This window comes from Corvus moneduloides, chromosome 8 (assembly GCF_009650955.1).
Source record: "Corvus moneduloides isolate bCorMon1 chromosome 8, bCorMon1.pri, whole genome shotgun sequence".
NCBI classification, from domain to species: Eukaryota; Metazoa; Chordata; class Aves; order Passeriformes; family Corvidae; genus Corvus; species Corvus moneduloides.
This window is the reverse complement of record NC_045483.1, coordinates 33,784,941-33,799,336: the sequence shown is the minus strand read 5'-3', so window position 1 is coordinate 33,799,336 and position 14,396 is coordinate 33,784,941. Positions and strand designations below refer to the sequence as shown.

At 46.5% G+C, this 14,396-nt stretch overlaps 1 protein-coding gene across 4 annotated transcripts in view; it reads right to left on the bottom strand.

Annotated features, from left to right (window-relative positions):
- The window catches only part of P4HA1 (prolyl 4-hydroxylase subunit alpha 1), a 28,738-nt gene that overhangs the window by 13,026 nt on the left and 1,316 nt on the right, over positions 1-14,396 (bottom strand). For all 4 annotated transcript variants that reach the window (XM_032116465.1, XM_032116467.1, XM_032116464.1 and 1 more), the window contains exons 2-8: positions 9,895-10,011; positions 8,945-9,041; positions 6,908-7,059; positions 6,089-6,226; positions 4,119-4,358; positions 3,100-3,290; positions 2,409-2,585 (exon numbers count right to left, since the gene is read on the bottom strand). In XM_032116465.1, coding sequence (XP_031972356.1) covers positions 2,409-2,585; positions 3,100-3,290; positions 4,119-4,358; positions 6,089-6,226; positions 6,908-7,059; positions 8,945-9,041; positions 9,895-9,982 — 1,083 coding nt within the window. In that variant the 5' untranslated portion in view covers positions 9,983-10,011. The remainder of the gene's footprint in view (positions 1-2,408; positions 2,586-3,099; positions 3,291-4,118; positions 4,359-6,088; positions 6,227-6,907; positions 7,060-8,944; positions 9,042-9,894; positions 10,012-14,396) is intronic.

Below are 14,396 nucleotides of genomic sequence, written 5' to 3'. Positions count from 1 at the left end.
ATGAAACGTTCTGGGAGCAGCACAGTGGTGTAGCACGTGGACAAGAGGTGCTTTGTTACACTGTCCTGCCCCTGGATGAGGAGTTTGACAGGTAAATTGAATCCAGGCAGCACCATAAGCCAAAGGTGAATAAACCATTCCTTTTTGGGTCTTCCTGTACCAAAAGCAGCACCGAGCTCCTTTGGGCTCACACAAACTTTTGCTTCACCCATGGTCACATTTACACAGAGTGGGAACTCCTGGCTCAAGGCCTTCCTTTCCCTCTGCTGTGCTCCATTTACTTCGTGCCTTCCCATCTGTGTTAGTATTCCAGCTCAGAACCTCACATCACCCTTTAACTTGGCTCATGTACTACCAGACACTGTCCATCACTCGTAACTGGAAAGACTGAGGTGCAGAGCCCAAATTTTGGAAAAGGCACAATGTCATGCCGACTCCCAATCAATCAGAAGCATTTCTTTACTGTTAGAATGAACTTAACAAATCAAGGCCTCTCCATACCACCTGACAAGAAAAGATACTGGGAGCTCCCAGTATGCTGCCTCTCCTCTCCTCCCATGCAGACACATAAAAAACCAAGGCACAAACTACAATTCCAGTGAGACTCCAGAGCTGAATAATGAGGCTTCGTGCTGCCAGCACGGCAGAAGGCTGGGCACAGATCAGCCAGGACTGTCTCTTCCCAGAGGATGGCAGCATCCCGAGCATGAGGAAGGAGGAGATGACCTTTCAGTCTCCAAGAACACAACCATTTTGCTGCTGAGCCGTGCAAGGCCTCAGCCACAGGGAATATGGGGAACAGTAACTGCATACAGATGCTCCTGCGTTAAAGGTCTCCAAGTCTTTGCCACGAGCCGAATGTTTGACAGGAAAACAACGACCTCAGCAAGTTCAGAGCTTACAGTCCCATGTTTACAGGTTTGCTACTCTGTAAAATAGTGGTCTGGTCACATTCCCCGGGTGTGGAATGCATCACGCAGGAGCAAAGGGGCTCCAACACCTACAGACCAGCAACAGGGGCTCTGATTTTCAGCCCTGCACCAAAGCTGCCTGGCAGGGGAGCAGGAGGAGATGCCTCACAGGTACGTGAAGGGAAAAATTTATACTTTCTGCTTGCAGTTCAGAACGTGCCTCAGAAACCACAGAACAGAATCACTGAATCACTGAGGTTGGAAAAGACCCCCAAGATAATCAAGTCCAGCCTCTGGTCCATCCCCACCTTGTCCCCAGCCCAGAGCACTGAGTGCCATGTCCAGTCATTCCCTGGACACCTCCAGGGACAGGGACCCTGCCACCTCTGTGGGCAGCCCCTGCCAAGGCCTGACAAACTTTTCAGTGAAGAAATTCTTCCCAATGTCCAGCACATCAGGCTTCAGGGAGCTTTAAAATCACCTTCAGGCTCCCTAGCAGATGGTGCAGTGGCCAAGGACAGCCTCACCCCCCAGCTGCCCACGTACCACCACAGCTGCTCTACCTCACGGCAGGCCAAGGCAACAGTTTCTCCTGCACTGAATGCTCTTATTCCCCTAATCTCCATCTGCTCAGCTCATTCTGGACAAAAACCCATTTAGGCCAAAAGGAAGAAAGCAGGAAAATTACCTTTCTATAAGCTTAAGTCTTATTTTAGAAGTCACAGATAATTGATGGAAAAATAAATTAATATAACTAACTACATCTTCAATGTATATTTGTGGATGCAGGGTTGCACCAACTGGATACAGAAGGCAACTCCATCAGTTTGCTGTTTGCCTTGGACACTCCTGTTTTCTCAGACAGCAGAGCTGCCCTGGATTATTCCTCACTGAGAGACAGGAACCTTTGCATCCAGTGTCTGAAACAGGGTTGATGAGCCACCATCGTCAATAAGAAGGCAAAACCCACCACCTAAGTCCTGCCCTCTTAAAGCACTTTTGTCTGCAGGCAGCTTCCAAGCCTGGGAGACAGAAGCCAGTCTTATGCCAAAATGGAGAATGCAACCATTCTTTCTTGTCTGTACAATAAGGTTGCATTCCAGGACCATAGGAATGGCTGCCTTTCCCTTCCAGACTTAAAAAGGAAAAACAAAAGCCAGAAAACCAAAGAAAATTCAGGAATGCTCCAGTACACCCTCACTGCTTTATGTTTGCTCTCTGTTGGAGAACGTTCTCCTCCTCATCTGATCCAGCTGAAATTGTGTCTGCTGGAAGAGTCTGACAATCCTGCACTGCTGTGACCTGGCTCCAGTCGTCACAGAGAATTCCCAGCTGTCCCCAGGCTCCTTCAAAGGCAGGCACCCAGAGCTGCAGGGTGAGGCAAGCGGGGTGCGAGCGCAGTGCGCACACGCCGGCGTGCCCGCGGAGCCGGCCGCGCGCTCCCACCGTGCAGCTGGAGGTCAGGGCTCCAAAGGCACGGAAGTGTAAGGCATTTACCCTGGGCTTGGCGAGCTCCTTCACGGTCTCGATCTCCTCGTCCGAGATGATGTCCAGGAAGCGAACGATCCGAGGCTTGTCCCACTCGTCCTCCTGCTTGACAGGGCCCAGGATGTACCTGGGATTCCTGTTCCCGTCGTAGTAGCGGCAGAAGAGCCTCTTTTGTCTCCGGGGAGTCTGGAAGGGAGGCAGAGCAAGAGGGAGTCAGAGAACTCCAGGGGACATTGATATCTCCAGGGAACAGAACATGTCCCGGACACACAAACAATTCCCTCTCCCTGCCTTGTTTTGGGACAGGTTAAAGAGATTATTTCAGTTTGAGAAGCCAGTACTGGCTGCACATTAATGTTACTGTGCAATACTTCGACAAGCATTACTTTACACAACCCTACTAAAATAATTTTATTGCTGAAAAACCCACCCTTATTTAATTCTGCATGTAACCCCAGACTTCCAGCCTCCTCATTCAATTAATGGCACTGATGGAGCACACCCAAGACAGCCAGCAGTGCCTGAGGCAGCGTTACTTTCTGTCTACTGGACAGACTGAAACGGGGAAGAAATCCAACTCATGATCCTCAGCTCTGCACACTCATCCAGCTGCTCTAACAACTTCCTTGCTTGCACACCACACACAAATTCCTGACATTGTTTGGTTTCAAACATTTGAGAACGGTCTACTCCACTTTACCATTTTGAGCCCCTCCCCACGGCACAGCATTTCGTACTTCCTTCTCTCGGGCAGGTAATCCTTTTTCTTAACCTCAGTTTCCTTCTCCTGCTGGTCTTCTGAATCTGTGCTGGACTTATTTGCCTCTTTCTCTTTAGCCATGATGTATTCAAAGTATTTCATGTTCCCGTTTGCTCTTTGATGTTCAGGATCTGTTGACACAGAAACAGACGGGGATCACTGGCAGGTTTCCAGCCCGTGAGGAATCCTCCAGACGTGGTTATTTACAGCAAGCAAAAGGAAACAGATGCACAGGACTGCTTCTCAAGCCCTCACTGCACACAGGGGTCCCAGCAGTAAGGAAAAGGGTTTGGCCATTCCAGCCCATCTCACCAGAGAGGGAGAGACAAGGGAGAGAGCTGGGACAGCATGACTGGCTGTAAACCTGAGAATTCCCTGGTGGGATTTAAGATTTCTGGTGACAAAGCTTTTTAACTTACAGAATTAGCTTCAGTTCTTTAATAAATGGGTCTCTGTAGCTATGGCTATGTTTGAGTTAGTGCTGAGCTTCCCAGAGCATCCGTTACACAGTCAATCAGCAGAGTATTTACAGAAGAAGAAATACTTTCATTTTTCATGAAACAGACTCTTATCTCACTGTCTTGTATTCTGTATTTCTTGTTTTTACACGTGTTTCATCTTCAGCATGCTGAATTCGTATTTAAATCATCTGCAGAGATTTCAGTATCACCAATTTAGTTTCAATTTCATTAATTTTGGTTTTGCCTCTACCTAAGGGGAAGTAATCTCAACGCAGGAAAGCAAAAGGTAGGGAGAGAACCAGATTTCAGGCAGCAGTGGCTCAGGTAAGGGGATAGAAGCCAATAGTGTCAGGAGGCAAAGACCCTTCAGCAGAAAGGAGCAAATCCCCATCTAAAAAAGTAAAAATGCACTTTACAAATGCACATACAAGTCAGAGTCTGGGCCAGCCTGCACTCCCCAGGACAAACCCACACAGAGCTGTGTCCCTGTCCCCATACCCAGCTCCAGGAGGCGCCTGGTGAGGGCCATGGCCTTGCCCAGGTCCCCCTGCTGGTACACAGCGTAGCTCAGGTAGTCCAGGATGTAAACTTTGTCTGCAGAGGACACTTCTCCCTCATCCAGCTGCTTCAGGGCTTGCTCCATCCACAGCTCCGTGTGGTAGTAGTCAGCCTCCGTGTAGGCAATCTTCCCCAGCTCAAAGCAATCTTCAGCTGTTAGAAAGGATTTGTGCTTCACACCTGGGTATTTAAAACAAAACAAACAGATTACACGGGGTTCCAGACCAGTCCTCTGAGAAACATTTGAGTTATTTCTCATTCCTCACAGCAGGGTTTTATTTCTGCTCTCCCACAGCTCCTTTCTGCAGTAGCTATTTGTTGAAGTCTCTAAAGCCTGTAAATCCTTGGCACACAAGCACTCAGATGCAGCTTTCCATTGCCAGAATAGCAGCAAACAGCGAAATGTCTCTACCACTAGTGAAAAATCAAATCAAACAAAGCTTCCTTCCTCAAAACCCCAACCACTTAGAGCAAGAGCAAAAATAAGCCAAATTTGAAGTTTCAGAACACTGTTTTCAAGGACATCACATTATCACTTTCAAAATGTTACTGAACCACGACTTGTTACTGACAACTTGGTGGGGGAGGAAAAGGAAAACATCAGGGAGTAAATTCCCAGCTGCTTGAGATTTTTTTCAAGTCAGTCATTTTTAGAAACATTTTAAGTGACCTCTGAAAGATTAAAGCACTAGTAGGCAAATTACAGATTCCTGGTTTGCCTCTGGAAATACAGGCCCTATGAAAAACCAAATTTAATCTTGTAAAAGGAAAACAGGACCTGCCAGTGTTACAGCTAAAATTACATCTTAATCCATTCTGAGTTTCTAACAGCAGCTCTGCAGTGCTCAAACAGGGCAGCTGTTCTGCTGTCCGTTCCTGTTCCCCCACTAAACACCTTGTGTCCATCCTGTGATGGGCAGCAACTGCAGTTTCCTGAGCCTGAATCTGCAAACTCTCAAAGGACACAAAGATTTTGCAGCAGCTGAGATTCTGGACCAATAGAAATTCCCTGGAAATGAAGAAAAGGAGCACAAACAAGCGACCACATGGGGAAGTATCCCTTTGGAGCTCTCCAGAGCCCAGCCTATTCTCTTTTCTACTCCAGACCTTCCAGGTTCTGCCATTACACCTCACTGCACACAGTCTGGACAGCTCATTGCCTCAAGAGCAGCAAAACTTCTTGTATTTCTGTGCTGTTTGAAGAAAACAGCAATGAGCTGCTCATTGCATTAGAAGGAATCTGTAGGTCCTTGAGAAGGTCTTGAACCAAACCCAAAAGCAAGGTTATACATCATAACACATAAAGCCAATTACCCTTAATTTTATTAGGCATCTGACCACAACGAGCACTTGCAAAAACACAGATGGATTGTACAGAGCTGATTTTCTGCCAGCTGGCACGGGACTATTTTTGAGCAGAGGAAACAAGGAAGACTCAGCAGAGAAAGTTTTCTGACAAAAAAAGAAGTTGTGTCTCCTCCTGCACAGAGCAATCTATTGAAGATCAGCTCAGGCAATGCCACACAGGCTCAAGTCTGTGCATGCACCATCTTCTGCTCCTCAGTTTGTACAATCCCTGAAGTTTAAACTCAAAGGAACTTGTTAACATGCATTAAGTTGTGCAATAAATCCAGGTATCTGCCAGTGCAACGCAAGGAAAAACCCCCTTCTAGGCAAGATTTTATTGTTATTGATTTTTATTAAAAGCTATTGGCACTACATTATCTTACCACAACTAGAAGAAGATGCAGATTTCAACCAAAAAACCACCTTTTTCATTACTTTTAGCCAGCTCAAACCCCTTCCCAATGTTGCCTTCAGGCTGAGCAGTTAAACAAGGTGCAGCAGAGCAAATGATTTGTAATCAGGACATTCAGGAAATGGAACTAACAAACATGGATGGCTCTCACCTGGCAGGTTCCCTCTTGAGAGGGTGTCTGTGTCCAGGTTGTAGGTGTCCTGGAGCCGCAGAAGGGCCTTGGCTGCACCAGTCTGATCCTCATCATTCGGGAAGAACTGCCTCTGGATTGTCATGTTGGAGATAAAGCCTGGGAAAGACAGGGAAACACGTGGTCACCTCTGTCCTGGGCATTGGATAAACTCCCTACTGCAGGGAAAGCCAAGACCCACCTTCACACAAGTCTGAACTGAACTCATGGCACAGGCTGCGCAGCTGGCTTTTGGTTTGGGTTGTTTTGAAGAAAGCAAAGGAAAAATCAAAAAAGAAACACCTGGTTTTTTGCCCCACTCATTCAGAAGGGCTTAAGACACAGTGGTGCAGATTTCTGGCTGGCAGGTGCAGAGCCTTTCCAGTTGCCATATTCAGCCCCTCTCACAGCAACAGGGAAGCTGAACGTGCTGAATCCTTATCAGAGACTAATCCTGGGTCTTTTTGAAAGCTCTGCTTTCTTGCAATTCCTTACTAGAAACCTCCACCTGGTATTAATTAGCTGTTGAGACAGTCTCTCAGGTCAGATATAACCATCCTGGCTTCCTTTTGCTAAGCGTCTTCCAGAGTCAACTATTTCATGTCCTGTTCCTTGCTAAAGAGCTTCCACTCTTGCTGAAGAAAAGAGGCAGCAATTAAGTGTTTGCTACAGTAATTCAGATTAGTTCCACAAATGCTCAGTCTCAAAAGCAGATTTAATTCAACCCCTGAGGTGTGGAAGGCAACATCCAAGGACCTGCAGTGAGCCTGTGATGCTGGTTTTGGCTGCAGGCACACTCACCATCTGACATGTCCTTGAGGACCAGGCTCTCCAGCTCGCCCCACTCTGTGTTGAGCCGTTTCATCAACTTGAATGCATTCACAGGGTGGCCCAAAAACCCCTCTGGGTCTTTCGTGGCAGTGTCTGTCAGCTGATCCAACTTCTCTGCCCATCTATAATGAAAATACTCATTGAAGTGTCACAGAAGTCTGCTGGTGTGCTAGAGAACTGATTTCAAGCTACTCAAATGTCTTCATTAATAAAAAATCCAACAGAAATGGCAAGTTTTTACATTATCTATATTTAGAACTCTTCTAAAAGGAACAAAAAGGACTACTTCCTTTTTTTTATTAGATCTTCTTCCTCAGCTGCAGCCCAAATCTTGTGCTGCTCTTGCAGTCTCTGTAGGAAGGAACTCCTTCCTCCAAGCCCCAAAAGCACTGTGCCAGCACTTCCATTATGGGCTGTCATGCAGGACTAATCAGAAACAAAGCTTTACCCGCACTTTCAATCTTTCAAACGCCCCTTTTCCCCCCTAAGGCTTACAAAAAACGCAGTTCAATGCTTGTCTCAAATTATTTTAGGTTTAGACACACACGCCCCTTGCCTCTCACCACAAAGCTCCTTTCCATGCTGAAAGCTTGGATTAAGAAACATGTAGTTCTCACACTCCCAAATGAGGAGCCCAGATCCAGATTCTGGTGCTGCAGCTCCAGCTCGGACTTCTCTAAGTGCCACAAGTCATTCACAACCCCAACGTGCCCCAAAACAAGCACAGCTTTCAAAAAAAAAAAAAAAAGAATAAAAGCAGAAGCAGATCTACAGCATGAAGGCCATGCAGCAACGCCCTGCAATCAGGGTAAATTGATGTTAAAGAGCCACACCCGACAGAGAATTCCAAACCCCAGCAATAAAGCAAATAGAGGATCTGTAGCCTGGAGGGAACTCTGTCCCGGAGCTGAGTTCCTCTTGTCGCAGGATCTGGTGTGCCTGAACTGAACCTGCAGGCTCTCCCTGAGGCAGGGAGGCGTTTACAGCTGCTGGAGCTGCCTCTGGGTGCATCGGCTCTTCCCACTCGGTCCCTCATTGTTTTCCCACACTCTGACAGCCCCTGTGCAGGTCCCTCCAAAACAGGGCTCCAGGTGCTGCTGGGGACCAACCCCAGCTCAGAGCAAGCCAGAGACTGAAGAAACCAACTTCAAACGGTGCCCTGGCACTGCACAAGGTCAAACCCTCCCCGCACCTCCCACTGCAGGGCTGTCAGCCCTAAGGAGGGGCTGAAGCAGCCCGACCCACACGCACAGGGCTGGGATTTCCTGCAGGTTTTTCTGTTTGACAAAAGCCCCCGGGAGGCCTGAGCCAGCCTCGGCACTTGGGTGATTCACCAGCTGTCACTGCCTTTCGGCTCCCAGCATCCTTCAGATGCCAACAAACAATGCCGGCATGTTTTTCCGGGTTCTTTAATCGCTCTGTGACAGTTTTTTAAACTCTTCTGACCTGACAGGGAGTGCCTCTGATACAGTAGAGACAGAGCTGCAACACTTGTACAATGAGCTGTGTTTACACACTTTTGGATGCCCAACTGGCACTCTCCCATGTTAATTTGTAGCTGTAAAGAATACACTTACAACATTTCAAACCTGTCAGCAATTCCAACCCTGTATTTTCAGCGATAAAGAAGTATCTCTCTTCCTGGGTGGTGGACCACCAGAAGGTAATACACAAACGCTAAAATAAAAACCATCCCTCCATCTAGAACTGTTCCAACACCCTCAAGACAGATTTATACATGTGTCTGAAAGCAAGGAAACCATCCTGTTCAGCGATAAAATGTTTATTTCTAGCTGTGATAAAATCTGACATGCTGGGCTCTGGTCTTATTTATACACCAAGCAGTGCTCAAAGAGAACAACTTACAACAAACACCCAGCAAAACCTGCTACTTAAAGCTTTGCCTCAGAGGAAACATTCCATAAATTTAATCAGCCTTAGGAAGCACTTTTTGCATAAGGGTGGATGCAATTATTAGCCATCAGCATTATGAAACCAACTGCTTACTTTTTGATCTGCTCCAGCTTGCTTTCCTCTGCCTTGATGTAATCTTTGAGTGACACGACCAGATCTTTTTCTGTATTAATTAAGTCTGTCATATGACCTAGAAAAAAAATTAGTTTGGTGAGTGAAGGAGAAACACAAAACCCTGAGAATTAAAAGCATTCTTCCTCTTTTCTACTTTCTTCCATCCCCAAAAGTCCTTCTGCGTTTACTTAAATAACCCTGAAGGAGTATCTGAGTAAGGCCTTTTATTTTTTTTTTTTTTTGAAGGAGAAAAATCTCCTGCTGGACCAAGCTTGTTGCCATGGAAATTAATGTAATACTGGATATTTATTAATAGAACTAATTTAGGATTCATTTGGAAAAGGAAGTAGTTTGCCACAGAGTAATCTTTCATCCGAGCATACATAATGTAAAGCAAATAAAGAGAAAGCTACAGAAACACACAAAGCCTTCATGTTTGATAAACAAGGCTAATCCAGGGCTTTATTCTTGTTTTTAAGATTATATCCATGACTTCAAGGGCTCCCTGGTATTAACTAATAGTTGCTTCACCTCCTGCAAGCAGGCAGCTGAACTGGTTCAGCACGAAGGGGTACAGAGCCCACCCTGAGGCCACCAGAACCCAAGGGTGAGTACAGGCATACTGCACCATCATGTGCCCTTGGCAGCTGCACCTCTTCCTTCCACATGTGGGCAACACGAAAATTCTGTTTAAATTCCAGTACCTGTAAGAATAAATAGTGACTACAAAGCCTGGCCAGGGTCACTAGACTGCCCCTGGACTGACTTAAAGCCTGCTTCTCCCAAAAGAAAAGTCCGTAACACGGTAAGAACTAGGAAGTGCATTTAGTTCTGCACCAATTAAGGCCTTGGATGATTAACACATCATTGCAAAATCAGTTTTGAGGGCTGTCAAGAAACTCTTTTGGCTACACCAAAGCAGGCCTCACCAATGGAAGTGAAGAAGTCCGTGTGGGCACAAGAGAAAGGCAGCAGAAATCCCAGGGCTAGGGCACACCAAACCTTCTTAAACGCCATTGCTCAACAGCTCTCACCTCACCACACACCTGGGAGAGAAACACAGAACAGGTGAAAAATCCCCGCTCACCAGAGAGATAAATCCACCTTCAGAAGAGGCAGCTCTGTGTCTTGGGGCTGCTTGAGGCAGCAGAACCCTGACAGCTTGAGCAGCTCGCACAGACTGAGTCCCTTCTGCTGACTTTTATACCTGCCTCGTGCAGCCAGAGAGGAAAGAACAGCTCAGGGACAGCGTGCTCACCAGCACTCTTCTTTTTGGCATCCAAGTCATGCTGCAGATAGAGCTGCTTTGCAAAAAGCACTGAAAAAAACCCTCAAACACTGAAAAAAGCCCGCAGCACCAAGTTAAAATACCCATTCTCAAGTTCATCCACTCGATGCGAAAAGTTTCCTTTTTTCAGTCAGAAAGATGCCAGTGGAACAGGTCTAAATGAAAACCCGACACGAGCAGTCCAGGGAGGGAGTTCTGTGCACGCTCCTGCTCCTCAGCTGCTGCCACCACGGAGCCAAGCTCCACACCTGACACAAAAGGCTGCTCTGTCCCTGGATCCTGGGTCAGGTTGTGGCAGGCTCACAGGCAGTGCTTTCTGCAGGGCCAGCTGCCAAGCTCTCAGCCTTTCAGGATCCTGATCCCTTCAGCAGCCCAGGATTGCCTGGCTGCCGCATACTTTAGGAGTAATTATGCTGTCGTGGAATTCACAAGGTTTACTTTTTCCCCCCAAACAAAAGCTTGAACTCCCACATACTGTATCTGCTCAGAAAAAATGAACTCCAGTGCGTGGACTACCAGAAATCGGTTTACAACTCTTCCAACAGCACAACTAATGAAGAAAAAAGAAAGACAAATAGCAACAAGCTCAGTTATGAACTGGTTTGGCCTGTTTAGGAACATAACTTTTATCAAGCAAACAACATAGACCCAGGTGTGGCATTCACACAGGGAAGGCACAAACATAATCAGGAAAGTTCAAAAGTTACACCCAAATAAAAACCATCCCACCCACAAGTGGAGGCATTAACAGGGAACATATCCCTGACTCCAGAGTGCAGGATCTCTCCTCAGATTGCACTTGAGGGTCAGGAGGCAGCTCCCTCCTCTCCACCTCCAGCACCCCAGAAGGGAGTTGGATTTACTCTGGGGTTTGGATTTAATCTGGGGACTGCCTCCTGGACAGGACAAGCACAGTTCCACTGGCACCAACAGGAACAACAGGAAACTCGCACGAGCCTAGAAAAGCAGCACAACCTCCAGCTCTTGTAAGTCACCCAAAATCTGCATGACCACAACTGAAGGGCTGATGCATTCCAACACATTCACGGGCAGAAAGCGAGTTGTAAAGTGAGAATTTGGAGAGGGAAGCCTGGAGTTCTCCTTTTCCCCCCCTTGAGCCTCACCAATGCTCTAAAGCAGCCCTGCTGTCCACAGCAGCATTCCTCACCTCTTCCTCCTGGCTCATCCTCCCCCCAGGCAGCCAACAAGCTACACCAGACTGTTTCAAACGCACCTAATAAAAACCCACTGATGTCCACCTCCATTCTTACTGAAAACACCACTCAATTCCTATTTCACCCTGCAGAAAGCCAAGTGCCTCCTGCTCCTTCAGCACTCGAGCCAATACATCTGTGAATCAGTGACAAAGCACAAACAGCTTTACTACACCATAAATATTTGCCAATTCTATCAGTACTGGGAATGCACTGAGCTCTTTGTTTACTGCCCTCAGTGAGCCACAAGAGAAGCTCCAGAAAGTTTCCTTTTTTACTGTTAAACTTTTTAAAAACAAGAAGAAAAACCAACAAACAAAATCACCAAAAAGGTGGAGAAAACAATGCTTCCTCTCCACCTAGTGCTCCCAGTGACAGTGTTCCATCTTGTTTTTCCTCTTCTCCAGCTGCCTTTGCAGCCTGCTCCAACACCAGGCTTCTCCAAAGGCTGTTGCAACCCTATTCCCACCTCCTTATCTCCACAGGCACACAGCAGGAGTGACCAGCAACAGCCACAAAATGCAACACGGGCAACTCTAAGGGGGTACAAACAGAGTTTCTCATACTTAGGCACTAGAAACTGGATCTCCCATTCTTGGAAGAATTTCAAAAGGAAACAGGACGAGCCCATGCACAGCCTAACCGGACCTCCAAGCTCGCCCAACTTAAGCTCAATGACGTCCAGGGGTCATCTTGATTTTCCTTTCCCAGATTTCCTGTCATTTGCAAGGTCCCAGACTCCCGTAATAGCTTTCGGCCACCCAAGATTCCTCCCCCCCCCGGACGGAACCCGAGCTGGGCAGGACCCGAGGCCGCGCTCGCTGCCCTGACAGCAGTTGCTAAGGAGCAGAGCTTTCCAGCTGCTGCGGCAGGAGCAGCCACAGGTTCCCAGTCAAAGAAAACACAGCTCAGTTCATGCAGACGCTGGAAAGCTCTTGGACTCACAGGCTGCCAAACAAGTAGGCTTTAATTTCTTCCTGTTGGTGACATGAAGTAAAACAAGATGAAAATCCTCTCTCCATTATTGCTGTCAGTCTCGCCCTCCTCCTCAGCCGTGTCCCACAAAGATGGCAATTGAGCTCTCGGGGAGGAGGGGATCACTGCCCACGCAGGGAAGTGGGAGTCCAGCTGACAGCTCCAACACGGGAGCTCCTGCCTCCCCTGGGAAAGTGCACTCACTAAGCTCTGAAACAGCAAAACATGGCAGAGCAGAAAAACGTGAGTGGGGGGGAATAGCAAAGAGCAAACAAACACATAGAGAGAAGGGAAACAAAGCAGCAAGCAGAGGAATGGCACTGCCAAGAGAAGCACAGGATTCTCTGAACACACAACAAACACCATTTCAACTTAGAGGGGTTTTTTTGAGGACTTCCAAAGAGTTCAGCTCTGCTTTACAAGTAGAAAGATGCAAGCAGACAAGTGAAGACAAACAGCAGAGTGACATATGATATAACCTCATCACAACCAAGGTCCCACTAATCAGTGCCCAAAGACTGAATATGCTCATTAGACAAGTCTCCTCACTGCCTTCTCCAAGCTCCCAGGTGCTTACCAAGATCCAGAAAACAGGATAAAAAATGGAAACTGAGGGGGTACTCAACATGGAACAGCTCTAACTTAATTCCAAACCAGCTTCTTTATTTAGGTAAGAAGTAACTGGCCTGCTCAAGATGAAGTCCACTGCAGGGCCAAGAGACAAAATTGTATCAGCAAGATCCCCAACTTTTGATTTAAAGATGGGTCCATTCTCACAATCCCTACTGGACCCCACTGTATGTAAAATAATAATAATAAAACCCTTTAAACAGTTAAGCTGAGTGGAGGGGAAATGGAAAAGATGGAACCAGAAGTGATAGCTGCTCACTGCCCTAAACCTCTCCTGTCTCAAGGACAACCCAAGTTACAGTCTCATGACACAACGTGACTGAAAATACTACTGAAAAGGAAAGAACTTTCCCAAAATAAGTACTAAGAACATTTAGCAGTCATCATTGCTTAAAGGTCTCACAGGACAGAAGCACCAGAATCCAGTTCCCGAGTCCTCTAGCACGTTCAAAGGCTGTTTAAAGGCAGTGAAAGAAGAAAGATTTTCCATAAATGCTGCCACCAAAAGAACAGGGTGTGCTTTAGGCATCTTTTAATGACAAAATTATAATATAATCTTTTATATATTAAAAAAAATAATAACATAATAAGAGATGAGATTCAATTTCAAAGTCAAGTAGGGCGTTCTAGCTGTCATTTACTGCCAAGTTGAAGACAACATTCATGCCTGAATGCAGAGCAGTGGCGTTTGTACAGAGATTTGTACTCAGGGAACTGAAGCAAGTCTTCCCTTGATTTCCTCCAGACTAAAACTGAATGGACACAGCCCTCAGCGTCCGCTTGTTTTAACTTCCCAAGCCAAGACAAAGCACACTGTGGATGGAATAGAGCAATTATCTTATTAGACACAACAAGCAGGAGGCTATCCTTCTGCTCAAGGATTAGCTGAGCATCTACAAAGATATACAGAATGTTTTCAGATATCAAGAGTGATTATAAAGAAAGCAGGACAATGCCAACGATCAGCTGGGTTTTTTCAAGGAGTATATTCTTTTAAAGAAAAAAGGTTTCCATATCTATATCAATCTCAGCATGAAGGCATGCTGTTCCTGCTATAAACCTCTGTTTATCCCCACTCCTTCTAAAGTATGTATAACCCACTACCTGTCATTTCAGTTTGTCAAACGGCACCAGGCACTTTGCAATTTACATGCAAGCCCCAAAACCACAGCTTTAAACACTAGATTTTAAAGCCATTCATTATGGAACAACATTTAAATCTCTACAGGTCAGAGAGCTGGCTTGGGAAGGAACACAAAGAGAAAGAAAGTTAATCAGTACTCGTGTCAGCACATACTTCAGAAGCAGTGCAGAGTCCTCCGGG